General features: G+C 55.0%; 1 protein-coding gene across 6 annotated transcripts in view; it reads right to left on the reverse strand.

Annotated features, from left to right (window-relative positions):
• LOC126034279 (ankyrin repeat and fibronectin type-III domain-containing protein 1-like) overlaps positions 1-27067 on the reverse strand; it is a 256666-nt gene that overhangs the window by 24770 nt on the left and 204829 nt on the right. For 3 of the 6 annotated variants that reach the window (XM_049791787.1, XM_049791783.1, XM_049791785.1), the window contains one exon: positions 16437-16565. The exons of 1 other annotated variant lie outside the window; for it this stretch is intronic. In XM_049791787.1, the coding sequence (XP_049647744.1) occupies positions 16437-16565 (129 nt within the window). Of the gene's footprint in view, positions 1-16436; positions 16566-22557; positions 22735-27067 lie in introns of those variants that run through there. 2 more of the 6 variants (XM_049791788.1, XM_049791789.1) reach the window with 2 other exon arrangements.

Consider the following 27067-nt stretch of genomic DNA (forward strand, 5'->3'; position numbering starts at 1 on the left):
TGGCAAACTCCTGTGTCCTGCAAACCCCTGTGCCCTGCAAACCCCTGCACCCTGCAGACCCCTGTGCCCTGCAGAGCCCTGCAGACCCCTGCACGGCAGGGTCTGTGACCTTGTGCTCACCCAGGACCCCAAAGAGAGAGCTCAGCACGGCTGCCCAGGCTGTTTGGCCCTGGGGGCTGGCTGTGTGCTCCTTGCAGGAGTCAGGAGCTGCCTCCAGACCTGAGCTGCTCGCAGGGACCAGGCAGCAGAAACGGACAGGACCTAAAGGTCAGCACCCAAACTGCCCTTCACAGGATTTACGTCGGTGTCAACTTCTGCTGACCGTGCCCCGCGGCGACTGCCAGAACTAGCAGTTCAGCCCCAGCACCCAAAATGTGCCTGATGCTTCTGGCACCTGCAACCAGCTGGACCTTTTACAGGTAGGGAGAGGAGGACAGACAGATTTCTAAAGCACAGAGAGGCTGGCCGAGCACCTGCTCTGCATTGCAATGGCGCTTCCTCCGGTCCTTCCAGGATCTCACAAGCCCGGATGCTGGAGCACGTCAGCAGTGCTCTGGAAGACACCTCCGACCTGCTGGCACCATCCTGGCTAAATCAGACTTCCGCATATTAAAAGCGGATGAACGGTGGGGACTCACTGCCCCTCTTTCAGAGAGAAATCCTATCCCGGCTTGGCCTGCCAGGAACGAGCACTGCTCTGTGCCACAGATGCATGCGTGCAAACTCTTCTCGGGGGTATCAAATGCAGAAGCTGAGTCATACGACGCCTGGTCTCAAAGATCACTGAAGGCAAAAGGAGAGAGAAAACAGTATCTCTGTGGGGTTGCAGGGCCCCAGCTTGGACCCAACCGGAGTAGAAGGTGGATGCCCAGTGTGGGGATGCTCAGCCGTGAGGCCGGGACCCAGCTGCCATGCTGGGAGGAGTGAGAAGGGATGTAACACTACACTCATCCAAGCTTGGTCCCGTCCCCTCACTCAGGCCCCGACACCCACTTCTCGGAAGGGAGTAGGGCAGGCTGCTGGTGAAGCTGCTGTGGCAACCCCAGCCTGCACAGGGCCAGCAGTTGCATCTGAGCACCGTCCCGATGGGAGAAGGGGCCATGTGGGCTGGGATGGCATTGCCCCAGCTCCTCTGAGGGCTGCCGCCATGTACGCACACCGCAAAATGCCCAGGACCCTTGGGAGCCAGGAAAAAGCACTAACTTGTCTACCCCCATGATGGCTCGAGCATGTGTGGGAGGGATGCTCTGCATTTCAGCATGGTCTTGCACCAGGGTAACATCCTGCACTGCCTCCTCCTTGGCCCTGCTTAGACTCACTGGGGCTTTCCCCGCTGACGCTGGCTGCTCTGCACTGCTGTGCCCTGATCCTGGGATGGTGGGGCTCCACAGCACCCATGCACCCAGACCCCCTGCTATGGTTCAAATGTTGGCTTAGCTCCTCGCTCTGCTGGAAGCAGGGCTTCTGGGAGCCACATCCCTGCTGCCTGGCCCTGGAGCTGCAGCTCGCCCGGGCATGGAGGCACAGCCACATGCCATGGGGGCTGAGACCTACAGACTCATCACAGCAGTGAAAGGCAACCAATTTGAACCCAGACTTGCCGGGATGACAAGCAAATCCTTTACCCTCCTGCGCCACCTGGTGCCACCAGGAAGAATATGCTAGTGAGATTTGACTTCCATCCGAAACCACATCTTCTCCAAATCCATGAAATTGTAGAAAAGTGGCCCAAGAAGGACTTCTGGAGGTCATCTGAGCTCTCTCCTCCATACCTGTGGCTGGTCTCCATCCCCAGCCAACTACATCCCACCTGCACTCCACTGCCCTCCATGGGACCTCACCAGCCCACCACTGGGATGTCCCTTCTGGTGGAAACCCACCTCCGGTCCATCATCCCTACCCAAGCCATCCAGCTAGACAGGGACCAAGCTGCTCGAGCACGCCAAAGCTGCACGATGGAAACCAGCACCGCTGGCTGAAGACTTCCAGAGCTGCACCCAAAGGGGTTATAAAAGGCAGGCCACAGACATTGATCTCAGTGGGGAAGAGGAGACGACGGCCAAGACACAATGGAAGAACAGACAAACACACACACCCGGCTCCAGAGCTGCTGCCCAGCTGGTAAATGTTACTGGAGTCAGAAAACCCCTCTCCCGCTGGAAGGCAACCAGCAGGAGCCAGCCAGCAGCGCTGGGCATGCTGGCCGCTACCCACAGGGTGTCCCTGGCACCGCTACCAAGAACAGCTACCCCCCCGTTGGGGATCTCCTTGGACTGCCGGTGGCATGTTCCAGACTGGCTCCCCGTTTGGCATGGCTTCATGCCAGGATTTGCTCCCGGCTCGCTCCATGACCAGCTCCCTGCCCAGCACCCGCTGGGGTCTTCTCTGACCAACCCCACCATGTAGCCCTGGTGTCATTCTCATAGTAGCACCACCCAGCACAATGCCAGAGGAGCTGGTTCACTGCCACCTAACTACAAAACCACTCACGTATGCCAGAGCCGACCTTCCCTCCACGCATCTCCAGTGGAGTCAGGGTCCAAAGGCTGCAGTCCAAGACGAGAAGCCAACTTTTTTTTTGCCATTTTGCTAGAAAAAACCCCACAAGCGCTCAAGCACTCTTGTAATGGCGCTAGCTGGGGAGACCCCACCACCAGCCAGGACTCCTTCCAGCTGAGGTTTGCCTGCTGCCTCCATCAGAGAGAAGCTCTCCCACCTCATATGTCACTTCATTCTGCCTCCAGCTGCAGAAAGCTTTGAGATACCATCAGGTGGAGAAAATCAAGCTGAGGATAACGGAGCCTGTGGAGGAATTGTCAGAGCCCCCAGGACAGCAAGTAGAAAAGATTTCCACCCTAATATAAAAGAGCAACATTAAAAACCATAATAATCACCAGGTCAGACCTCCGACCATCAGGACATGCTCATCCATCCACGCATCGATGTGACCAGTGCTGCTAAGCACACCCGTGGGAGAGTCAGGCATGCAAATGCCCTTTCCTGAGGTCTCGCAGGACGTGGGAGCACTGGGAAATGCTCTCTCCTCTCATTGAGCATCGCCGCTGCTTCTCCTGGTCTAGAGACATGACACTGCCCAAGCTGACCTGAGCTCTGTTCCTTGCTCTACCACTGTGGGTGAGAGGCAGGGGACGCCCACAGCCAGTGCCTCGGTTTCCACGCATGGGAAATGGAGATGAAAACAATGTCGTGTTTTGTAAAGTGCTTTGAGACTTGCTAATGAGGAGCACCAAACAACCACTCAGGCTCCCTGCGGTCACGGTTCCTGACCTGAACTTGCATGGGCAAGGGAGTGCCTCTAGAGATGGAACAGGAGGTGCTCGGTGCAGCTGGAGAGCAGTGGGTGCAGTGGCCAGAGTCTCTTTGCAGATGGGGAACTTTAGCAGCTAGCCTCTGAAGAGCTCTTCCAAGCATGCACAACCAGGCCTTCCAGAGGCTAACAATTTGACCAAATCTGTGTTGATTTCCACCAGGAATGCACCAACCCTGCCAAATTTCAAGTCTTTTTTCCAAAGTGTGGAGGCACCAGAAGTCCTCAAAGAGACGGGAGAAAAAAAAAAAAAATCTGGCAAAGCTACCATTTTTCCCCAACCTTCTGCTGAAACTTGGGAAGAAAAAAAAAAAAAAAAAAAAAGCAGAGAGAAAGTTCAGCCTGAGGCAGAGCAAGCATGGAAAAATTCAGCCCAAATAGTTAAAGTCTGGCAAAGGTATAAGCAAACAAACTTCCGCTGGAAAGTGTTATACAGCCTTAACAACAGGCATCTGCTGGCTCTGTCTACAATCAACGCATCAGGCGAGAGGTGCCCTCCTCACCCCTCCATGGCAGCACACGAGGATGACTTCCCTGCAGCACAGAAAAGCAAGGGTGGCAGGGGCCAATGGCTGCAGGCGGCCCTGGAGATGGGAGGTAGCAGCATGGGGTAAGAGGAGACCACTCTGACCCCAGCACCTCAGAGATCTCTGAAAGCACTTGGGAGCTCCCTGTTCACATGGTTACACCGAGCAGGAGCTTCAAGCCAGACGTAAAACAGCTTGGGCTCCTCCATCATCAAGAGGCTGGGGAACATCTCACAGAGCTGGTGGCCTCAACACATGGTGGGTGCTGCTGTCTTCTTTGTCCCCTTTGCCATCCCCTGAATGGCAAAAGTGGGGTTGGAGACACCCTGCTCATTCCACCATGCTCCTCATCCTGCTTCTCTGGGCTGTGTGCTGCAAGACAGCTCCCTCGGGACCAAGGTGCCCCCAGACCTGGAAAGCCCCTCCAGGTGCCCACTGCATCCTGGCACATGCTGGCCTGGGATGCCACACCTTGTCCCTCATGTTAACACAAGCTGGCTCAGGCTGCAATCACACCTTCTGATTTACTGTGCCAAGGAGCCCTCAGCCCAGAGGATTTCTCTTCCTCCGTTATCCCCGATTTTTCTGGTGACAGACCAAATGACATGGTATGAACACAGACGTGGAAGCTAGCAAGTGTGATCTCCAGGTAAAGGCAGGAGTGAGACAAGGCAGGGGGATTTAACTCTTCCCTCTGTCACAGACCACCTGGGTGACCTTGAGCAGGTCACTAAAGCCCTGGTGCTGCAATGGGGTGCCTACCATCCCCCCTAAGACCAGGGAGAGCAGTAGTTATGGCAGCACGGTCCCGCTGTAGCCCAGGGACAGCTCTATCTGTCCACTGGCGTTTCTACCTGGGGTGAAGAGCAGCTGCTCAGGCAGCAGATACCTCCTCCATGGCACAGCAGGAGGATGAGGTGAGCACACCGGTGCATGAGGAAGGCAGCCTTGAGTCCCCATGCAATACAGCATCCTGTTCCTGACCTGCCTGCATCGTCAGGAAAGAAAACAGCCAAAGAAACTTGATGAGTTCATGTGAAGTTCACCCGAGTGGAGCTCTGCTCCATGAGCGAAACTGCTTTTCTGCTTGCCATGAGTCTTCCAGAGCTCGTGACTGGGACAGAGCAGGGCCAGGAGAATGCTGGGAGGATGGGACCTCTTGGCAGCATCAGCCTCCCACTTGCACAGAGAGCAGGCAAGCGCTCCACCGGCTTATCCACCTCCTCGCGCAAGGAGCTCCAAGAACACGGCTCACAGCTGAGGTTCCCTCAGACACCCCCTTGGACGGCCAGCAAGACACCGGGCGTAGACAGGGAAAGCAGGAGCATTAGCTAAATGTCACGCCAGCTTATCTGTGTCCAGAAGCAGCCTCCTTGCTTCCCAGGATTTGGCCCGCTGCTTCACAGGATTTCAGTGCACAGGGAAACCTGACACAGCTCTCCTAACCGCAAGCACCCGCCTGGCGCAGGGCATGGCAGGACTTGGCTCCGAGCTGCCCTCAAAGCGTGGCAGTGCTGGCAGCCCGGCTTGCAGCAGGGAGGATGGAGCAGGAGGTGGGCTGGCTGCCTGTGAGGGGCACGGGGCAGTGACAAGGCACGCCATCAGCATCTTGGCAAGTATTAGACCTCAGATGACCTGCTTGCTCACCAGCAAACGCATGCCTTCACCCAATTTCACTTTCTGACAAGGTCCAGAGGCAGAGCAGTCCCTCCCAGCACCAGAAACCCAGCCAAGCCTCACGGGGCTGTCTCTGCCGAGGCTGTTCCCTGGCACAAGGTAGCAGGGACTGACCTCCTTGATGAGTCTCTGCTTCAACTCCTCGCATCTTCTGACATAGGCCAGGCTTGCAGAAAGGCTGAAGGCTCCATCACACAGCAGGTGTGAGCACCCTCTGACTCCAGAACCCGGTGACATTTAAACCCAAATGAATTTAAGATTAGACCTGCTCGGATCTCCCCAGACCTAGAAAGAGTTGTCTGCCCACCTCCACTCCTGCCACTGCCTCTGACTAGACTAACTGCCTCCTCTTCCCCAGTGAAGATGCTGATGAATGAGAACACCACCTGGGGGGAAAAAAAAGACTCAGTTTTTAGTAGCTGCTTCCGTGGGTAGAGGAAGTTCCAGCCATGCAGGACACTGCATGCAGCGCAGAAACCTTGACCTTGTCGCTCTTTGCTGAAGCGGTAACATAAGCTAACAGCTCTAGATTGTGATCCCAAACTTGCAAAGCCTAACAGTAAAGTTCAACCTGCCAGCTCTGAGCTTGGAGCCAGTCCACAACTTGTCCCTGGGGCTGGGGGAACGGGTTTGGTGGCAGAAAACCCCAGTTACCAAGTGTCCTCATGCAACAGCCAGCTCCTTCATCAGTAGACCTCAAAGTGCCTAAGAAAAGAGGTCAGCATTGCGGTGCTCCTTTTAAAGACTGAGAAACCGAGGCACAAAGAAGGGCAAATCTTGCCCTCAGTTGTTCAGTGGACCAGGAGAAGCCAGGTCCTCTATGCCCCAGGCCAGTGCTTCATCCCTGTTCCACAGCCCAGGCCACTCTCCTCTGTGATGGGTGAAGCTCAGAAACTTTGGGTCCTGGCTACTTCGGCACTTAAACGTGGAGCCTGGGGGTGGAGAGGAGAAACAAGACTGTGGGAAGAGATGAGTAACCACGCTGCCAGGCCTATCTGCAGTCCCTGCCATCTCACAGGCTGCAACAACCACAAGCTCGGAAACCTGTAGGGTTTGCATGAAGAACATCAACTCAACAAGCCACAGCATCCTGCCAAAGGTGATGATGACTCCTCTTGGGCCAGAGTCAATCCTGATAACGCCAAGAAGAGATGTTTCTTGGAGCTCTGCTCAGCTCAGCAGCTGCTCTGACAGCCATGCTTAACAAGTGCTACCACATACTGTCATGTTCATTTTTCAAAGCTCAGAAACAACAGCTTTTCACAGCAGACCATCAGCCAGGAGCCTGCCCTGACTTCAGGGAGGAGAGATTTGCCTCCCAGCTACTAACTGGTGAGCACTTACAGGCCTTGTTGGAATACTTCTTGGATGGAAACTAGACTCTGTCTGAAAAGACCTGGAGGGGGCTCAGGTGAACCTCCGCACCATGGGCAGAGTGAAGACCATGTGCAGTTTCTCATGATGACACTGGCAGCTGCTGCCAAGTGTCCAATTCCACTTTGGACAAAGCAAAGCATGAACCTTGCCTTTTCCTGGCCCTGAAACTGGAACTCTTACCAGATCTGCACTACTTTGCACTTCCCATGTGGAAAAACCTCCTCCACATTACCCAACAGCTCTTCGTGGCTGAAGATCTTCATCCCTGTTAACAGTGCAAATAAAGGCAACAAAGCCAAAGTGGGACAGGGAGAGGAACGTCCCCGGGGAGTGAGCTACTGCAGGATGCACTGGGGTAGATGGGGGAATATTTCAATGTTGGGGAGAATAGGAGGAAATCTGGAAATGAGGAGCAGAGAAGAGCATAACTGCTTCTCCCTGACCTCCACTGGGCATGAGGCTCAGCAGATACAGAGTTCGCTTGGGCTCGCAAACCTCCTCTGAAAAGCAAGCAAGCCAGCAGAAGAAAGGCGAGTAAGAGGGATGGGTGTGAAGCAAAGCAATGGGGAAGAGTAAGTGTGCAGGCAGCAGGAAAGGTTCAAGCAAAGGTGGAGAGAGATCCCAACACACCCAAGGACCCGGTCCTCGGTGTCCCAAGTGTCCTGGGCTGACTCCTACCTCCAGTTTGGCCTCCCTGCTGAATGCTGCCCATCCTGCCAGCATCCAAACCAGTAGGTCCAATATTGACCTGGCACTGAGAGATGCTCTCCAGGAAGATAAACAGGAGGTTCCTGAAGCTTTGGCAGGCAGAAGTGTCTCAGCCAGTAGGGAACTAATAGCAGTGAAAACCTGCACAACAGGGACTACCACTGTTTAAGGGACAAGGAAGGATTCAAAGTACTCTAATACCTGCCGGCTGTCAGGACTATCTGGAAATATTGATGCTTCTGCATCTCCTGACCCCAGTGTCCCCAGCAGCATCAGCAGCAAAGACCAGTGATCCCTTCTGCTCCCAGGGCAAAAGCTGTCCCCAGGACCAGGGGAAGTGCAGCCTGGCAGCCTGGGGGCTGGGGCAGACTGCCTGCCTTGCTGGGGCTGCTCCAGACACACAACTCATCTGCACTGCCCCTCCCTGGGTGCAAATCGGCTCATGGAGAAGCCAGGTTCAAAGCTGGCAGGTCTGAAGACCTGACCACTAGTAGGAAACCAGGACTATTATTGATATACCCACTAAAAGAATTCTATTGAGATACTTTTTGTGTGCTAGCTAAGAGGACTGGGAGAGCTAAGACCCTCCAAATCCAGTGCACTGACACTATGGGAATACCAGCTGGTGTGGAGGATCCATGGGCACACCAGGAGGGGCTTGACTCACACTAAGATTCAGACATCCCTGAGGTTTCCCTTTCATACCAAGGATTGTGGCATCTCTGCACTTCCCCCCCCAGCATAGCCATGGGGCATGGGCTGCCTGCTGTACAAATCCAGGCAACTGGCACCTTCTGGGCATGGACACATCCATGGAGAAGAACCAGTGGAGATCCTGCAGGATGAATAGCATCTTCCACACTCCTCAGCAGGGAACAAGGCATCCGTCCTGCTTTGCACATCCAGGCCATGGGAAATGGCAGAGAGATGATGAGAACAAACCAAAACAAATCAAGCAAATGGGCTATTTGAGAGAAATCAAAGTGCACTGAGGATAATGGATATGCTGCACTGAGAAATAATCTTATTGGGGCTTGGAGGAATCAGCTACCAGCAGAGGGAAGCGGCCAGAACAACACAACGGCACAATATTTTAAATTTGTCTTTTAAATAAATGATATTTGCTTCCTGTGCTCTCAGTGAGGAAGGGATCTGGCTGAGGGCTCCAGTCCCAGACAGGGAGAACCTGAAAATCAGTCTTCTCTGAACATTCTCCTTCTGCCACTTTCCCAGAGAGGTCAATTTTTCCTGCTGAAGAGACACGAGAAATAATTGCAGACGGGACTGCTGGACCTGCTGGAGCCAGCGCCTGTGGCAGCAGGTCACGACGCTGCACACAGAGATGATCTGGCCCTTGGTTTTCTCCCAACCTCACCATAATCACAAGCTGAGCTGCCTCTCCCCAGACAAGGAGAAACCTCCTCGAGGCTGATGGAGGCTTGGGGCATCAGGAGAAGAGGCACAAGCCTTGCACAGACCCTACAGAGCTGGATCGTCCCAAACTCCCCCCGTGCTGCCCTCTTTCCCCACCTGTGCCCATGGGATGGGGTCCTCCCAGCTCCCTGCCGGCAGCACGGGGCAGCAGAAGCAGAGCTGCAAGGACCGTGACTCCTCTGCTGTTGCAAAGCCCTCTCCAGGCTAAGGACTGGCTGCAGCAGGCACATCAGTATCACTGTGAACAGCAGTTGCCCTTGAGCTTCTATCTGTTTGCAGATGACTCACAGGCAACGAGGATAAAAGGTGATTTTCCAGAAATAAATTATTCCTTTCAAATGCTTTCCTAAAGGCAAACCCAACTTTCAGGGAGATATTTTGAGGGCTTGCTCCTCCCCATCCCCATCAGCGAGTCCCTCACAATCACTGGCGAATCTTTGTCCCACCAGCTCGGGGCAGGGGGGGGGGAACTCCTGCTCCCCCCATACACCCAAAGGCACCAACTGTGGCCAGCCCCAGGATGCCGGGGATAAAGCCAAGCTCTTGAACCATATCACCCCAATGCGTAGTTCAACACCAAAAGCTCTGGGGCTCCCTAACTGGTGTCCAGCTTGCCCATGGAGAGGTGTCCTGGGAGGGTGGGGGGGACAGCAGCACCAGGAGCAGGCAGCCAAGTCCCCGTCCTGCCCTGGTACACGGGGGGTTTCCGCAGACAGAGCCATCCTTGTTAGCTGGGGCTGCAGTACCTCTTGACCACATTTATTGCCCGTAAACCAACTTTCTAGTGGCCCACTGATGGCAACGTCCATCTATCACCCCAGGGGGGAAGCTCAGGCTGCCCGAAGCCTTTGGGCAAGGGGCCCTGCTGTGGGCCGGCTCCCTGGGCAGCCAGGACACCCCAGCAGACCACAGCACGGGGTGGAAGTCCAGCTCCCAAACGGCTAATTCGGTAAGTCACAGATACCATGACTTCATAAGGCAGAGAGGCTCCACAGCTATTAGGGGAATTGGGAGTGGGGGGAGGAGGAGCTGAAATGGAGAAGGGATGGAGACGGGGAGGGTGGAGAGGGGGAAGCTAAGACAAGCAGCAGAACAAAACATCCCATAAATCATGAGGAGCTGCTGAAATACCAGAACAAATGACCCCATAGCTTGGCCATTGTTCCCGAGTGAGGGCTTAAAGCGCTCCCAGTCGAGACAAAGCGCCTCGCGTTTCATTTCAACACCACGCCGGCCCGTCCAGGACCTGTGCTCGGCACAACCGAGCTGGGGTCGGCTGTGTTTCACCCTGGATCGATGGCCGGGACTGGTGGGATGGGGGAGGAGAAGCTCTCGGCAAGGCTGGCTGCCCCACACCACAGCTGGTGCAGATGTAGTGCCCACATCTCAGCCTGCCCAGAGCATCTCTTTGCTTCCAGATGCCCACACACCTCCCAGGCTCTGGCACTCTCTCCCTTCCCCTGAAAGGCTCAGGGCCTGGTTTTCCCTCTTATTTAACCTCGCTCAGGCTAAGAGCTTCCTTGGCTGGGAAGAGAAATGGCTCCAAGCCTCCTCTCGGACGTGCAGATTAAGTTAAGAGCAAGACAGCTCAAATAGGGCTGTAAAACCTGGAGGAGACCTGAGCCCTCTGCCTTTATGGTGCTGCTCCTCCCGCCTCCCAAAAAGTTGCTGACAATTCACTTTGTGCTGGCTTCCCCTGGCAAACAGACAACTGTCAAGCAAAGAGTCCTGGGGAAAGTCCTACACGACCATAGACCACTGCGATGGAAACAGCACAAGGCTCTCGTCGAACTTTGCAGTAGCAGCCTTCCAGTGCACTGGCTCAGGAACAGTCAGACAAATCAGCCGGCAGCTCAGCACCTCCCACGGGCTCTGCAGCCCCATGGGACCACAGGACTCAGGTGCCAGAAGGCGAGGAGCCTGCTGACGGGGACAGGTCATCCATGCTGCCTGTCAACATCAGCTGATAGCAGCTATGGAAGGAGGCTGAGCAGTGCCAGGCACCTCCACGGCACAGATTTCGTGTCCCAGCACAGCAATTTAGGGAGAATTTCCACACCACATGAGACCGCTTAAACCCAAAGGGGAAATAGTGTTGCATTATAAAATTTTAAATAACTTCCATTAAAAACCTTTTGCTTTATAACCAAACCTGAAACACGGGGCAGTCGCGTGTGCCACCTCTACCAGCCTGATGGTGCCAGCATGGTTCCCGTGCCCGGTGGCTGTAGCTCCTGCCCTTGTGGCACTGCGGTTCCGTGCAGAGGGATGCCTGCCAGCCGTAACACCCAGCCCTGGTGCTGGGACATCACAGGAAAACCACTCCACACCTTCCCATTCCGGTGGGCACAGCCTGCACTCAGAGCTGCTGGGCAAGCAGGTCTCTGCGCAGCCCCCTCTTCGGCAGAGGGGAAGCGAGGAGCTGAGATTCAGCAACGTGCCAGGGATCAGGCAGCAAAACAAGATGCAGGCAGGACTGAACCCGAGCCGGCTGGCTGCCTTTAACCACCAGACGACATGCTCCTGCCAGCGTTGCTTTAACAGCTCGTGGTGGGCAGCCAACGAGCAGAACCGAGATAAGGGGATGGGGGAAGCGAGGAATGCGCTGCATTTTTCCTAAGCCACCATGGGAATAGGCTATTCCAACCACAGATCACAGGGAGGCTGTCTGACATGAAAAACTCGAGGAGCCCAAATGGAAAAGGCAGCAAGTAGAAGTAAACAATGAAGAAGAAGAAAACAGAGAGGAAAATCAGGGTGGACAAGAGGTGAGTATGGGAAAAGGAGCATGGGGGGGGGGGGGGAAGGTGAGCAGAGGAACAAATGGAAGAGGGAAAACCAGGCTGAGAGGTAGGAAAGGTAAGGATGGATGCCAGGAGGACAAACCTGCCGGGGCTGGAACTCCTGATGAGCACCAGAGCTGGAAGGATGTGCGAGGGGGACAGACGCTCCCAGGCTCTGCACGCACAAAAGTAAACCAGCAGATCGCAGCCCTTTTATTGGATTAAGACTCGCTTAAGAGGAAAGATAAATGTGGATCATTTCTCCGGTGACACGCACAAGAGGAGAAGAGGCTCTCTTTGCTTCGATTCACCCTAAGGGGAGAGAAAAGGGATTGCTGGCGTTTCGGGGTTGATGTAGGGACAGCGGGAGGTCTCCACAGGAGCTGCCAGCTTTCGACTTCTTCACTCCAACAGCAGAAGGTAGCGAGCTTCAAATAAAGAGTGCTTTTGTCTCGCATGCCTTTGTGTTATTTAGGCTTTGGAGCTAGATTAGTATCACAGACCAGCAGAAAGCAGAGCTTTAATAAATCAGACCCAAAATCCTTCCTTGCCTCAATTACCAGTTTTTGCCTCATTTGGAGCTTAAGCTGCCTCAGTGCCCTGTGAGCCACAGCATGCACCGTCCAGCAAAGAGGAGGAGAAAGGAATCAGCAAACCTAAATAAAACTGGACACAAGCAGCCTCCAGGTTTCTCTCCCAAGCTTGGGAAAGCCTCGTACTACCCCACTCCCCCCGGTGCTTCTCTCCGGGCACCTCCTGGCAGCAAGACACCGGCTCGTGGGAGCAATGGGCTGAGGTGATACGGCACGTTCACAGGTCCTAACACTGTGGACTTTGTGGCACTGGCTTTAAAAAAAAAACCCTAAAAAAAGCCTAATAATGAAGTATTTATTTCAGTAAATAACATATGAATGAAAGAAGTGTTTTCTCAATACTTCACTTTTTCCCTGCCTTCTCTCCCTTCCCCCCAGCAATTTTTTTTTAATAAGTGGAACTAACGAGGCTTCGCTCACTGACAGCCGAGCTCGGGAGCAGGACTGTGCTCCGCTCGCCCGGTGCAGCACATAAACACGTGCCGTGCGAATAAAGCCTGCCTTGTGCCCAGGGAGAAACTTGACCCGCGAGCATGCCCCACCCGGCGAGCAGGGTAGATGTGCTCCGATGGACGCACGGACCATGGACCTGCGACGGGACCATCCCTGTGCTTTTGGGCTGGCAGCACGGGACATTCAGTACCTTATTTATTGTGGCTGCAAATAACTGCATCTCCTGGCCCAGAGAAATGCCAGCACCCAGCAACCCTCCCCACAGGGCTTCAGGGTGTCCCCAGGGACAGGGAGAAGGGCCAAGGGGAGGTGAAGGGATCTGTTGTCCTTATACTACCTGGCCGGGCTCAGCAGAGGGGACATAGTGTCAGGCAGACACTGTGCAGCTCCTTCTCTTCTACCTTGGCTCCATCCAGCCCTACCTGAGCACCTGAAGAACTGGAAACACTGGAAAACTGGCTCAGCTTGCCCTGTGTGGGGATGACAGGTAAGGATGCTTTCCACTATGGCAGAGCCACAAGGGGTTGGACTGATGGCATTTTGGTAGGAATTTCAGGCAGAAAACACAAATCCCTCCCAGCAGACTGACACCCAGCTTTTCAAAGCAATGGACACTGATGATGTTGTGTGTATAATCTCTACCTCCTCCTTGGCAACAGGTAACAGCAGGTTCAGGAGCCCTTCCTTGCTTCAAGTCTTGGGATTAAGATGGGCAGGATTCTCAGAAGCCGCTAATTTGGCAAAACACAGTCCATTGCTTTTCCATCCCCCTCCTACCTGCATGGGGATGAGCTGGATCCCCCCATCATACACAGCGTGGATGTTCACCCTCTGCAGAGAGGCAGGTAAAGCAATGCAGTGGTGACCCTGGGTTAAGCTTATAAATACATACAGATTTGATGCATGTAGATATTTGCTCTGGAAGCCAAATTAGGCATCTGTAGATTTGCAAGGCCATGAGCCATGCTGTCCATGTGCCCAGCAGCCTTGCCTGCAGCCCAGGACCTCCCGTGCAAGGCATGGGGTGAGCAGGACCAGTGACACCCATGACTCCAAAAGCCTTTCCCCTGTGGGCAGCATGATGGTTTGGAGCAACTAATGGAGGATGCTGATCCTGCTACGATGACCGTGGATCCCTGAAGATGTACAGGGGATGCAGAGAAATGATGTTTCACACCAGGTGCCCCTTCGCAGAACGCAGCTGCAGAAGAGGCTGCTGCTTGTGTGGGAAAAGCCTCCAAGTGCCTCCTCAAGGGCAAGCATGCACGTGTGGATCAGGCACATGCACCGCTGGCATGCACGAAAACCTGCCTGCAGCATGCCCGTCCTGCCAGGGAGGCAGCGCTCCATGCTTCGTATGCAGGTATCCCCGACCGCTCTTTGGAAATTGGGCTGTGTGCATGTAAATGCCAATTAAATTCCTGCACTGCAACAGCAGAGCTATAGCACAGATCCTGGGTTGTCTGCTTAACCACGGCAACAGGGAGAGGATTAACAAGCTCATTGAGATGGTCAGGGAGCAGGCGATGAGCAGCGACCTTGCTCCACTGCTGCCTGCCCGGCTCCTCGTCACTGCAACGCCCCTGGGTCACCCCTCCTCTGTGCCCTGCTGCTGAGTGCCCGCAAGCCCCAGCACCCAAGTCCCAGCACCCCAGCCCACCTGAGCCTGGCTGCCAGGTCAGACGTCTGATCCAACTGAAGATGTCTCCAGCCATGGATAAAACCAAGGACCGCAGGGCAGTTATCCTCCCCCCGGCCAGACCAGCCATGGCTATGGCCCTGCAGGAGCAGTGACATCAGGTCTTTCTCTTTCAGGCCTGACGCTTTCCAGCCTTGGATCTCCAACGCAATGGCACGTGGCAAACTGAAGGCAAAGATGAGTCCTCCTCACCAAGAGCTCATTTCCAAGCTGGCATACAAAAACCTCATAAAATAGCATCATCTACCGCTGCTGCGGAGTCGCTGCTGTACAAGGTGCTTTGCAAAATAATACAAGACAGATGGTTTCCCCCAGGAAAACACTACAGAGTGAATGAAAATGTATCACAAATATACCTTGAGACTGCAGGGCTAAAATGGCATCCAGGGGCTTCAAAGAGACATTTAAAGGAAGAAAAGAGATGTACTGACTTCTCTTGCTTCTTCATTACGAATAAAGAGAAACCCTGATTGTTTTTAATGACGTCTTTGCTTGTTTTCCTATTTGGTATATTACAAATTCACATATTTGTCTATTTGGAAGATTCATAGTAATTGCAGAACAGCTTTACTGATGACATCGTTTCAGCAAAGGGAAGAAAGTTGTGCAACTGGAGAAGAAAGCAATCTGTCACCAAATAGCTTAAATTCTTTGTCTGGCCTCATTAATACCTAGTTAGCTTTGATGCCTAACTAACCTCACAGATAGAGGAAGCCTTTGAGGAGGACTCCACAACCTCACACTGAAGTGTTAGAACATACAATAAATGCCAGAAAGATCTCCAAGAAAATGAAAACCAAAGTCGACATTCTTGCCATTTCTAAGCATTTCTTTTTTTCCTTTTTTTTTTTTTTTTTTTTATAAAGTTTTACCCTCCTTTATCCATCTAAGGAAGCAGAAAGCAATGCAATTTCCAGTTCTTTTAAATATCCTTAGCAGGTCACCTCTAACGCTGGGAGGGTTGACTGTGATCTGCTTCCAAGGCTGTTGTATCAGAGCTTAGAAACCCAGGATAAATTACTCCCTGCTTGAGCAGGGACTGCAGTTTGAGACCTGTGCTCAGCGTGAGGGGCCCTGCGGGCACCACGGCAGCAGCACCAGCAAGGAAGGAAGGATCACGGCATCCCTCTGGGGTGGGCAAACGGGGCTGTCCTGGAGGGTGGCTTGTGCTGTGGCAGCCCCATGCCCTCACACCACTCACCCCCCTGTGCGGTGCCAGCGGGGAGCCCCTGTGGCTCCCAGTTCTCCCCTGCCGGCTGTGGCCGTCCCGCCGTGGCTCTTGGCTCCAGTTTATCCAACAGAGGTGTGTTGGGCAGCGAGGGGCTGTGGCATGCATCCTCCAGCAGCTCCTATAAGGAGCGTGGAGAGGAGAGGAGAGGAGAGGAGAGGAGAGGAGAGGAGAGGAGAGGAGAGGAGAGGAGAGGAGAGGAGAGGAGAGGAGAGGAGAGGAGAGGAGAGGAGAGGAGAGGAGAGGAGAGGAGAGGAGAGGAGGAGCAGCTGGCAGCTGGGGCTGCCAGAGGTCATGCAGTCCCATGCCCCTGAACAGCAGTCACGCATGTCCACATCCCACATGAGCCCCAAAAGACCCCCATGGCTCAGTTTGTGGGGTCTCCTTTAGCCCGCCAAGGAAGGAGCCACCCGGGGCTCCCTGCTGCTCCCGGCACTGGAGCGAGGGGGGATGTTTTGGCTTGATACCCTGGGGGAGCTTCTGCAGCAGATGGACGGGTTTGAAGGAGTGTTGTCCCATGGGACATTAATTGGACAAGGACAGCGAGTGGCAGTGGTGGGGACAGGGGACAGGAGGGGGACTGGAGAGGCAGGAGCTCCTTTCCCCCAGCCCTGTCCTGCAGCTCTTACCATTCAATGCTCAGAGACCTGGGCCGGAATGCAGACAGCTCGGCCGAGGCATACTCAGCTTTCCTTCTCTTCTCCTGCTTCTGCTTAACTGACAAGCGGTGGGCAAACCTAGAGAGGCTGCTTTCCGACCTGGGGAAGGGGAGAGGAAAGGTGTTAATGTCACTGAAGCACCCTGGCTCTCAGCGGCAAGTCCACGGCACAAAGCCAGGTGATGCTCGGAGCTGAAAGGAGAGGGCTCCTGGAGGGTCAGCGGCACCGGGACAGGGTGGGACCAGCCTCAAGGGGAAGAAGCAGAGCAGCAGCAGCAGGTTTAGCATCGCTTCACGAAGTCAGGCCCAGCACGGGTCCATGGCGTGCTGTTAGCAAAACCGAAGCTGCGAGCCTGGCAGGCTGAGTTAGCGCCTGGTCCTGCTCCCCACTGTAGCAAAATCACCTCCCTAGGTTGTATGCTCCTGCCCAAAAGCCAACTGGTGATGGCCAGTGCTGGAGAAACGCTGGCTGCTTCTGCTTCTTGCAGCTCCTGCCTGAGAGGAGTCGGGCAGCCAGGGAAGCATTGGTGGAGAGAATCAAAGCAGACCTCTGCCATGGCTGCGTGCTCCTTCAGAGAAACCCCAGAGCCCCTGTGGCCTCCCAGTCAGGGCTCTCAAACACCAGGATGGCTTTCCTGATGAGGGCTGACATGGAAATCAGCCCACATCAGAGATGTTTCGGAGGAGGAAACAGAAACGTGTGTGAGCAAATGGGTTCAGCTGCAAGACCCATCTGTGGCGACAAAGCCCCTTCCCACCCAGTGGGATGCTCCAGCACCACTCCCAGTCCCTGGGACCTGGAAGTAAAGCATCTCCAGGGTCCAGGGCCATGCTACACACCCCCCTCCACCCTGGCTCTCTCCAGAAGAGAACCGCTGTCCTGAAGCACAACGGCACTGTCTCCAAGCCCAATGGCATGCAGAAAGCTGGCACTGAGATTTGCTTTGGAGGCGCCTGCCCCGCAGAGACTTGCAGCCCTCTGCTTTCCTCTGCAGCACTCAGAGCCCCCGGTGCCCACTGTGCCGAGGGCGAGCACACCCAGCTTGCAGCTGAACATGGTGCCACAACCCGTCCCTGCTGCCAATTCACCAGGAGCAGAGGTGGGAGCAAGAGACGAGCAGCCTGGGGAGCTGGGGCCCCCCGACTTGGGCACACGGCCAGGCTGGTGGCACTGATGCTGCCTGCCAGCCCTGCCACGCATGCCGGCATGGCCACTGCCTCTCCTCCTCCTGACTGGCTTCAACCAAACAAAACACTTCCAAAGAACGAAAGAAAAAAAGAAGGTATTTCTCAGAAACAAGAGCTCCCTGCCTTTCCTCACAATAATTAAGCCAACCACGACCAGCTAACAGTTTTTTTCCTGATACATTTTAAACCGACATCTTCAATTCATTAACTCTGGTTATTGATTTATTTTTCAGCTTATGAATTGCTGTTGCTGGGGACGGGGTGGAGACAGCTTTCTGGAGAAGGCTCTCGTCTCTCCAATCACCGCCGGGAAAGAGCCGCTCAGACCTTCCAGGGTCATTCTTTACATTCTTGAGAAGAAATATTACTTTGATGTAAAGGATGAGGTTTGCCTTAAAAGAAACCCAACAAGAAACCCAAACCCCAGCTTTCCCCCGCTCACAGCCGGAGGAAGAGGCGTTTGAAGAGGAGTGATCCAGGCACCTTGTGAAAGCCCATCGAGCAGAGCCCTGCACTAACACCATCCCCACCACCTCGCCTCTCCTTTGATCTGGTGTCAAAGCTCGTCTGTAATGAGTAAGATTCCAATTTAGGGAGGCATGTGCACTGACCGCTGATGTTCTGCAGCAGCCCCCGGTGTGATGTGGACCCCGGGGTGAGCAGGACTTGGGGCTGACCCAGGGATGGGGCTGGGTAGTGGGAATGTGTGCTGCTGGCATCCTATAGCACCTCCTCATTGGCCTTTGACTGGTCCCACTGCGGCTGTCCTAATGCTGCCCAGCTTTCCACCTCCCCAGGAGAGGCTCCTGCCACCCTGCAGGGGTGAGGCCTCCATCCCCCAGCTACCAGGATGCTGGGGATTTGGATCGAATGAGATTTGGGGACTGCCTGAAGAACACTATCCTGTTTGCTATGCTCACCCCGTCCCCACCATGCTTCTTGCACCATTACAGCCACCCCTCCCAAACTGGTACCCAGCAGGGCTGGGAAATCCCAAACCACCTGGCATGGATGCAAGAAGGCAGCTCTTTCGCGACAAACAAGTGCCTCTGTCATGCCAGTACGTGCCTCTTGCAATCAACACCACCAGGACAATTAACACACCCAGGAGGTTTACCCAGATGCATCCACCTGCTTCAAGCAGGGAAGGAGCAGCCACTGGATAGAGCCGACAGCAGCCGCCAAGAAAAGCTGGCAGGGGGAAAACAGGGTGATGTGCTGACAGGGCTCGGAATGAAGGAGCGTTAGTCCCTGAGGGCAGAGTGCGCTGGTGGGGCTGGAGAAGCCACCTGGGTGCTTGGGGACATGTGGCCTTGCCGTGACTCCCCCTGCAACACAGCATCGCAGGAAAGGCACAGGGAGGAAGGCAATGCTCTCCGGCTCAGGGCAGGTGCTGCCTAGATCTGCCCGACCCAGGGTGGAAAAGCGAGGCCACACACGAGCCAGAAGGTGATCAAGAATCTGGAGATGTTGGGTGCTGCTTTCACCCTCCAGACCAACCTTCCAGCCAGTCACCCAGCGGGTTCACCCACCACCTCCAACTGCTCACAGCACAGGTTAGAGGAGACACCTGCGACTGCTCTGACGGGCCGGTACCTCCCCCTTGAGAGCTGTCAGCAACAAATGCAGCTCTCAGCAATGAACCAGCCTCCTCTCACCTCCACCAGACCCAAAAGCTCCAACAGAAGCATCACTAATTAGAAAGCCAGGAGCACGTTACAGTATCATCTGGCTATTTATACAGCGCTGCTTTACATAAACTGTACTGCAGAAGAAGGAATGAATCATACCTGCTCTGCCGTGGCTGCACGCAGGCAAACGCAGCCCGACTCTGGCAGTCTGCTCTGCCCCACTCCCCTCGCCCCACTGAGGCCCTGCTTGTGGGTCAGCTTCCCTGAGGTCCTCTTGCTGGGGCTGCCCTAGTCCCCGGGTTCAGGATGCTCCCAGGGTCAGGAAGCTCCGGCAGATGCACTGGGCATCGTGCCCAGGGTCTGTGCTCTGCGGGTGGCAGCGGCGGTGAGCCTCTAACGTGGAGAGGGAGATGCTGCTGAGACCGAAGTTCTACTTCCCAAGCGTTTTCCAAACATTAATAGATGTCCCTGTCCCTTGAGAAAAATCAACTTTAGGGATCTTAAGGTAGAGGCAGGGAAACTGAGGCACAGAGAGCCTGTGCGACTAATGCAGGTTCCCTATGGCTGTTGGCATCCTTCCTCTTGTAGACTGCACTGATGGACAAGATTTTCATGCCTTCTCCCATCAGTACCAGTACGCTCAGCACCACAAGTGCTGGTCTGGGAAACAGGCAGCCCCAGGGAGCCAATGCCGCCTCAAGCCAGCTTCATCCCAGCTACGGGACGGGGACAAGGCCAGCACTGCTCACCCAGCCCTGCCTGCTGCATCGGACTTCTCATGGACCAGCCTGGGCAGGATTTGGGGTCACCTGCCCACCCCACCATAAGAAGCAGCATCTCTGCACCAGCTCAGCATCGGTGCTGCCGGGGCTCAGCAGACCCAGCCTGCTGCGCCGGCACCTGCCAAGGCTCCCCAGCAGTCTCCGCAAGCCGCCAAGGAGCCAAGGGGACACGCGGGGAAAACCATCAATTGAAACATCAACCACAGCGCTGGGAAGAATTGTCTCCTGACAACCAGAGAAGGTTGTTCAGCTACTGTGCTGTATCATAAATCACACCTCTATGACTTGCCATCTGTCAGCCAGATTACACATGTTCAGAGTCCCATGTCAGCATTTAAGTCAGAACACAGCATCTTTTCCCCAGAAATAATTATTGGCCCTGGAGACTCTTGCAGCAATACCCATCCTCAGCCCGTCCCTCAAAACCTCCCAGCAGAGCAGAGCTGGCAGTGCCGGGGAGGCAGGAAAGCCGCTGCCGGTGGGGCGCAGGGATGCAAAGCCCGCACGTGACATCTCCCCCATAAAATCACCGCTTCGTGCACATGTGGGGGCGGCAGGACCCGGCGCGGCAAACATCGCCCTGGCATCAGCCAGAGCACCCAGCCCTCGCTGCAGGCGCCGAGCAGGCAGGGGCAGCCAGAAGCAGATCCTGCTGCTGAAGGGAGATGGGGACAGTGCTGTCCCCAGCCTGGTGTGTGCTGCTGGCCCCTCAGGGTGTTCAACCAGGATAAGCGGAGGATGCCCAGAGCAGCACTCGGACCCTCGCAACTGGTACAGCCCAGCCCGGCCAAGGGGGAAGACTCCGTCTCAGCACAGGGCACAGCTCCCACGCCAGCTGTGCTGCCCAAACGTGCCGTGTAACACCAGTCCGTCCCTTCACTAGGCACGTTTTCTGGGGGGTCTGACCCCAGCAGGGGAGACTGCCAAAGCCCCTGGCTCGCTGAGGCAGTGAGAACGCTGGCAGACCAGAGACACGGTGGGCTGGCAACCCGGCCCCATCCTGCCTGTGGCTCAGCCAGCTTGCTGAGCCATCACAGGGTGCAGCATCCCAGCATAAAAATCCGCTCAGCTGCCCTTTCGGATGAGGACAAGGGTCTGAAGTGCCGCCCTCCACCCACTCACTGGCCAGGCAGGCGGATGAGCAATGACATTTCCCAAAGCTGACTTAGTACAGAAATACACAGGGACTCGATTCATCCCTCCGGCTTCACCAGCCGTGCACAGGCGCGAATCTGGCCGGGGGTTTACAATGCCTCACTGCCGCCGTCCCCCACGCCATGCCACAACTGGAAAGCGATGACAAGCAAAATCCCATCCCCTCAGCTCCATGGCCCTCCCTCTCCCCTGCGGTGGCCCTTGGAGGGACATTGCGGGCTGCCTCTGCAAAAAGCTGTGCATTTCAGCAATTTGCAGCCGTCAGAGTGAGAGTGTGCCCGCAAAAGCCCAGGTGCTCGTGCGGTGCCTCACCCAGCCACTGGCACTGCAAGATCCGGCCATGCCATGGCCAGAACTGCAGGGCAGACCGTGGTCCATACAGGCACAGCTGCACCGTGCCACGGGTGCAGGACAACCAAGGTCATGAGGCAGTGCCAGCGCGGGCACCAGCGCAGGACCAGCAGCACCGCCAACGCTCCTGCTCCACCAACACACCCAGCCAAAGCCCTCACCGCTACACAGACATGAGCCATCCATCCCACAGAGACAGAGATACTTTAGCCCAGGCAGGAATAACTCCCACTTGTTGCACTCCCTAGCCCGAGACTGGGGAGCCAGCACGTGCTTGTACGTGGTTCTGAACTAATCCCGCTCCTGGCAGGCAGCTGCCAGCCTGTTGAATTAGCATAGGCAAGCAAAAGTCCTGGGACAAGCCGTGCAGTGGCTGCGAGCAGCCCAGGCGCTTGGCAGCAGGCAAACAAGCAGCATTTTTAGCTGGCCCTCCCTTTGGGAACAGTCATTGCAAAACCAGCTTTTGAGTTGCGCTTATCCCTACAGGCACCCCGGCTGCAGCCTGGCCTTGGGAAGCCGGAGGCTGCCTCAGGGCAAGCGGGGCTGGGAGTGAGCACAGCTCTCTGCGCTCCCTGCAGCTCCGGGGTTTGGCTCCTGTGAGTATTTTATTTGCACAGGTGCAGTTAGAATAAAATAGAGGAAAAAATAATCGATGCTGGAAAGGTGCCTCCCAAGCAGGCAGCAGCCTTTCGGGAGACGAGAGGCTTCGGAAAGGGAACGTGCACGACCGCACGGCCGCGCACACGCAGCCAGCCTCCGGGCAAGCGTCAACCGCAAACGCCGCTCCGGCAAACCCTGCTCACCGGCCCGCTGCAGCGGCGCGCTTCAGGAACAGTGCCCACTGACCACAGCTCCAGCCACGAGCGTGTCCCCAAAGCAGCAGCTGGGGACAGGACCCCTGGTGAGCTGGGCACAGCTGTGGTGTGGTGTGCCATGCCGTGCCAGGGAAAGGTGCCCGGGAGCCGCATGAGCAATGTTCACTCACCTGTACAGCCTCTGCTCCCTTCCCTCCAGGCTCTGCCGATCGCTCGCCACCGGAGGAGCAGTTCATCTGAGAGTGGCTCTTTGGGAGAGTCCCTGGCCCCTCGACGCACACAGCCACAGGCACGCTCCCATCCCGGCCGGGATCCCCTGTTCCCACCCGTGCCGCCCAACCTCCTCATCCGCCACCTCCGCTTCCCTCACCCATCACCTCAGGTTTCTCGCTCGCTCTGTGCTTGGCTCTTTTTTTTTCCTTTTCTTTTTTTTTTTTTTCCTCCCAATCTTGTTTCTATAGAAACGAGATTAGCAGAGGGGGAAATAAAACAGCCCCATGTGACTCAGATTCCGACACTGAAGAATCTCCCGGTCGTGCTCGCCGGGGCTTTACGTAACCACGAGTCTGTGCGGACTTGGCTGGGGGGACTGAGCTTGGGCCCGGGGACTGGGCTCGGATGGGGGGACCAGGCTTGAATGAGAGGGACGGGGCTCGGATGAGGGAGACCAGGCTTGGCAGCGGAGGGACCGCCAGGCAGAAGGCAGCAATGCCTTGGGCTCACCTCCGCTGGTTTTGGGCTTTCTGTGGCACTCCTGATGCAACAACGTGCCACCAAACCCCACTGGCATGCCCAGAGGATGTCGTGAGCCCCTGCCACCCTGCTTCGCTATCTGTTCCTATTGAGAAGGGGAGAAAGCAGAGGTAATGATGCTGAAAACTGCCCCAACTCCTACCAAAACTTCTGGGGTCCCCAGGCGAGCTTCGGAGGAGGAAGCCCCAAGAGCCCCCCCACGCTGCCAGGCTGTCCTGCCCTTGCCCCCACCACTCAGGAAAGTGGTTTTGGCCACTGATCTCTAATCTCCATGGGCTCATGGGTGACAACACAGGGAATCTGGTGAGCTGCAGACAGCCACATACTCCACTCTCCTCATGTTCCTCCTCCTCAATCTCCTAAATCCATGAGCCGTGTCCAGGGTTGGGGCACACAAGCCACAGACTGAGCTCTTCCACCACTGTTTTGGGTCATCAGGTGGCAGGCACAGGACACTGCCCACAGGGAATTCCCAAGCCCAAATGGATGCTGCACATCTTAGCTCCAGGCGAGCAGTGGGTGGGAAGCGCTGAGGACCCCCTGACCGAAGCCTGCCCTCAATGTGATCCCTCAGCTGAAGGACACACGCTGACTGCACGGGGCCATTGCTGCCTGCCAAAGTTGCTCACCCACGGCTTCTGTTGATGAATTCCTATGCCTGTAAGGGACACTGCCCTTCTGCCGCACCTCTGGGGGCTCACCCCCCACTCCTCAGATGCTGCCCAGGGCTTGAAACGGGAAGCTTGGGTGATCTCCTGCCAGAATACAACAGTTCAACCCAAAGAGCAGTGAGGTGCCTTCCCCAAGGTGGCGGCACAGGAGCTTGGGCTGGGCTTGCATTCCATGCAGCAGGGCAGCAGAGAGCATCTCCGGAGGTTTGGTTCCTCACCCAAAAGGCAGGGCATTGGCTCTGCGTACAGAGAGGAACTCATCGACAATTTCTCCAAGTCCCTGGGTTTCCTTCGGAAGTTCAGTGTCCCACTTCTCCGGCTGACTCAACTGTGACTAGTTTGTGAGATCTGATGCCATTACAGCCCAAGGTCTGCCTGCAAGCTATTACATTAGGAAATCTCTCCCCCCCGACCATGGTGGCGTTGAACAGCACACCAGTGGAACAGGCGCTTGTTTACCTCCGTGACGAGCTCCGGACAGATTAGACAGTGTGACACAGCAGCTGCGGGCAGCTACAGTTTGAGCAAGTAATGAATTCGGGCGTATCCACCCAACCAAACTTTTCCATGTGTTATCACGCTGGGCTTGTGAGCTGTGTGATGTGCTGAGGTTGGGTGACGCTGCAGAAAAGAAGCCAAAGGCTTTTGTTTGCACTGCTGAGGCGATGAGCTCTGCGAGTGTGCTGGCTTACCCACCTGCCGCGTATGAGTCTCCACAAGCTAAACCAGCCAGTCTGTAGGGACCGAGCAAAGCTGGTGATGCCTGTTTTGACCCAGTGAGGGGCTTGCTCCAAGGGGAGGACAGCTGGCCAGCATGCTGAGGCTTCCCGAGGCCAGAGAGAGGGACAGTGGGGATGCTGCAGATGGGGAAAGAACAACAGGAGTTGCATGAGGCAGTAAAGAAAGAAGCTAGAGGTCTCAACAAGAGGGAACAAGGAGAGATGTCTGACAGCCCTGAGACACGATGCTGCAGCTCTAGACAAGTTTATCATGAGACCCTGAATGGTTCAGAGAACCTGAGCCATTCCTCCTCGTGCCACGGCTCTCATCAATGCAAGCCGCCTCTTGGTTGACGAGTACCCTAAAACCATAAAGGAGAGATGGCTCAGAGCTGCAAAACCCCAATAATCACAACCCCGGGGAGCCCTGTGTCACTGGCAGCACATGGCCGGCCAGCTCAGGGAAGGGACTTTGTGGCAGCAAATCTCTTGGTGGTCGCCGACGTTTGCCACATATTGGGGACCATTAGCAATGCTTAAAGATTGTCAATGAGTGCTGCTTTGCCAGGCCTGGCTCTTCACAAGCCTGGCAGATGCAGGCACTGATGTTGGGCTGGCTTCCCTGGAAAGGACCAAGTCGGACTCTGCAGGACCTGGCTCTGCAGCAAGGAGCTGGGCAGAGCAGATGGGATCCTCTATTTAAAGTATGATAACGGGGTCACAAAAAACTTCCACCAGCAAAACCCACTTTGATACATACAGCTAATTATAGTTGGCATTATCAGGCTGCATTACAATTAGCAAGTTGATGGCTAGTCTCTATTTCTGATCTGCAACACAAGGCGGGTAGGTATACCCAAGGATGAAAGGAGAAGGAAAGCAAGGGGAGAAGGACAGAGATACCTCACGGGTGCATTTAAATAAGCAGCGCAGCTGTTTCCAAGCACTGTGGAAAAGCAGGTTTTATTTGGAGGGTGTTTATAAAGAAGGCCAAGGAAAGAAACACAACACATCCCTTCAGCGCAGCCTCCGTCAGCAATGTGGGCAGCCTCGTGACCTTGCTGCCCACTCGCTCCCACTGACAGCAAGGTCTGCCAGCACCCTTCAGGTGTGCTCCAAGGTCCCACCAGACCTCCTGGGTCCCGCACCTCCGAGCAGAACCCCGGCTGACTTTTCTGAGCTATTTAGAGGCCAGATTAAAGCAGCACCCAGGAAGAAACCCAACCTCACGTCCTACTTGCATTTTCCAAAGCCTATCCCTGTTGGCCTGTCCAGTATTCAGTACCAAGCCAACTGCTTCACGACAGTGGAGGCAAACGAAAGCAGCAACAACCCCTGGAAATGGACGGCATTTTCTGAACTTTTTTCTTGTTTTCTTTGAAAACTGGAGTTTTGTCAAACTTACAGCATTTGCTGCAAAGAATTTGATGCTAATCCAAGCAGAAGAACCATCTGACGAGTCCCAAATTAAAATGTTCCTTTGTTTTGGCTTTCAAACATTGTATTTTAATACCAATGTACACTCTGAACGGAAGGTAAATTTGCATGTCCTTCCCCTAAAAATTCTCTGCCAAAACAATGATTTTATTCATTTGCATTTTGACAATAACAACTGTTCCCTCTCTGACCAACAGCTGTCCGTGCAGGAACAGAGATGCCAGGCACGTGTGCCCACAGCCTAGTGAGTCATGCTGCACCCTGCAGCCCCCCAGCATGCCCGTGCCACCAGTGGGGATGGGACCTGCACCGGCATCATCTCCCTTCCCGGGCATCATTGTCACCCACGGGCACACACAATCCTGTTGTGAACCCACCCCCACATGGGTACGAGCCAGGAAGCATCCCATGGGTGAACACAGCAAGGAGGCAGTGGGATGTGCTGCCGAGAGATCCCATTCCCAGCAATAAGACTGTGGCCCGTGAACAGGGCTGCGGGACTTCGGAAGAGGTGGGATCCTGAAGACACCATAAGATGATCTGGAAGTTTCTTCTCTCTCCAGACTCTAAGCAATATTTAGGCTGAGATCTCCACGCCTACCACCTTGTCACATTAAGATCCCGTTATCTCCATTTGGTGCTGTAAAACAGCTTAAAAGAAGATGTAAGCAAAGATGTTTTTCTGACTCCCTACCATAAAGCATATCATTGACAAGTACCATTTCATGAATGGCATGCACCAATATGCTTCACCCTCAAAATTAATCTACTTTAAAAACAAAAGTCCAACCATCTACAGACAACAATTAAATAAGATCTACAAAATAAAATGGGCAAAACCTCCTTTCCTTGGGCAAAATCCCCATCACTTTGCTTATTTTTAAGGATTCAATCCTTTCCTTTTACTATTGTTTTTAATGAAGACACCACTCCTTCCTGAGCAGCAGGACAGAGAGCTTGGGCTCTTCCAACCGTGCTGCATGAGCATGCTTGAGCGTACATCTGCCAGGGCAGAGAAACGTGCAGACTTGCTCCCTTCTTGCCAGGGGACAGGAGAGCTCTGCATACAGCCCTCATAGCTAGTTTTCAGAATTTCCCCC

Source organism: Accipiter gentilis, chromosome 33 (assembly GCF_929443795.1).
Source record: "Accipiter gentilis chromosome 33, bAccGen1.1, whole genome shotgun sequence".
Taxonomy (NCBI): Eukaryota; Metazoa; Chordata; class Aves; order Accipitriformes; family Accipitridae; genus Astur; species Astur gentilis.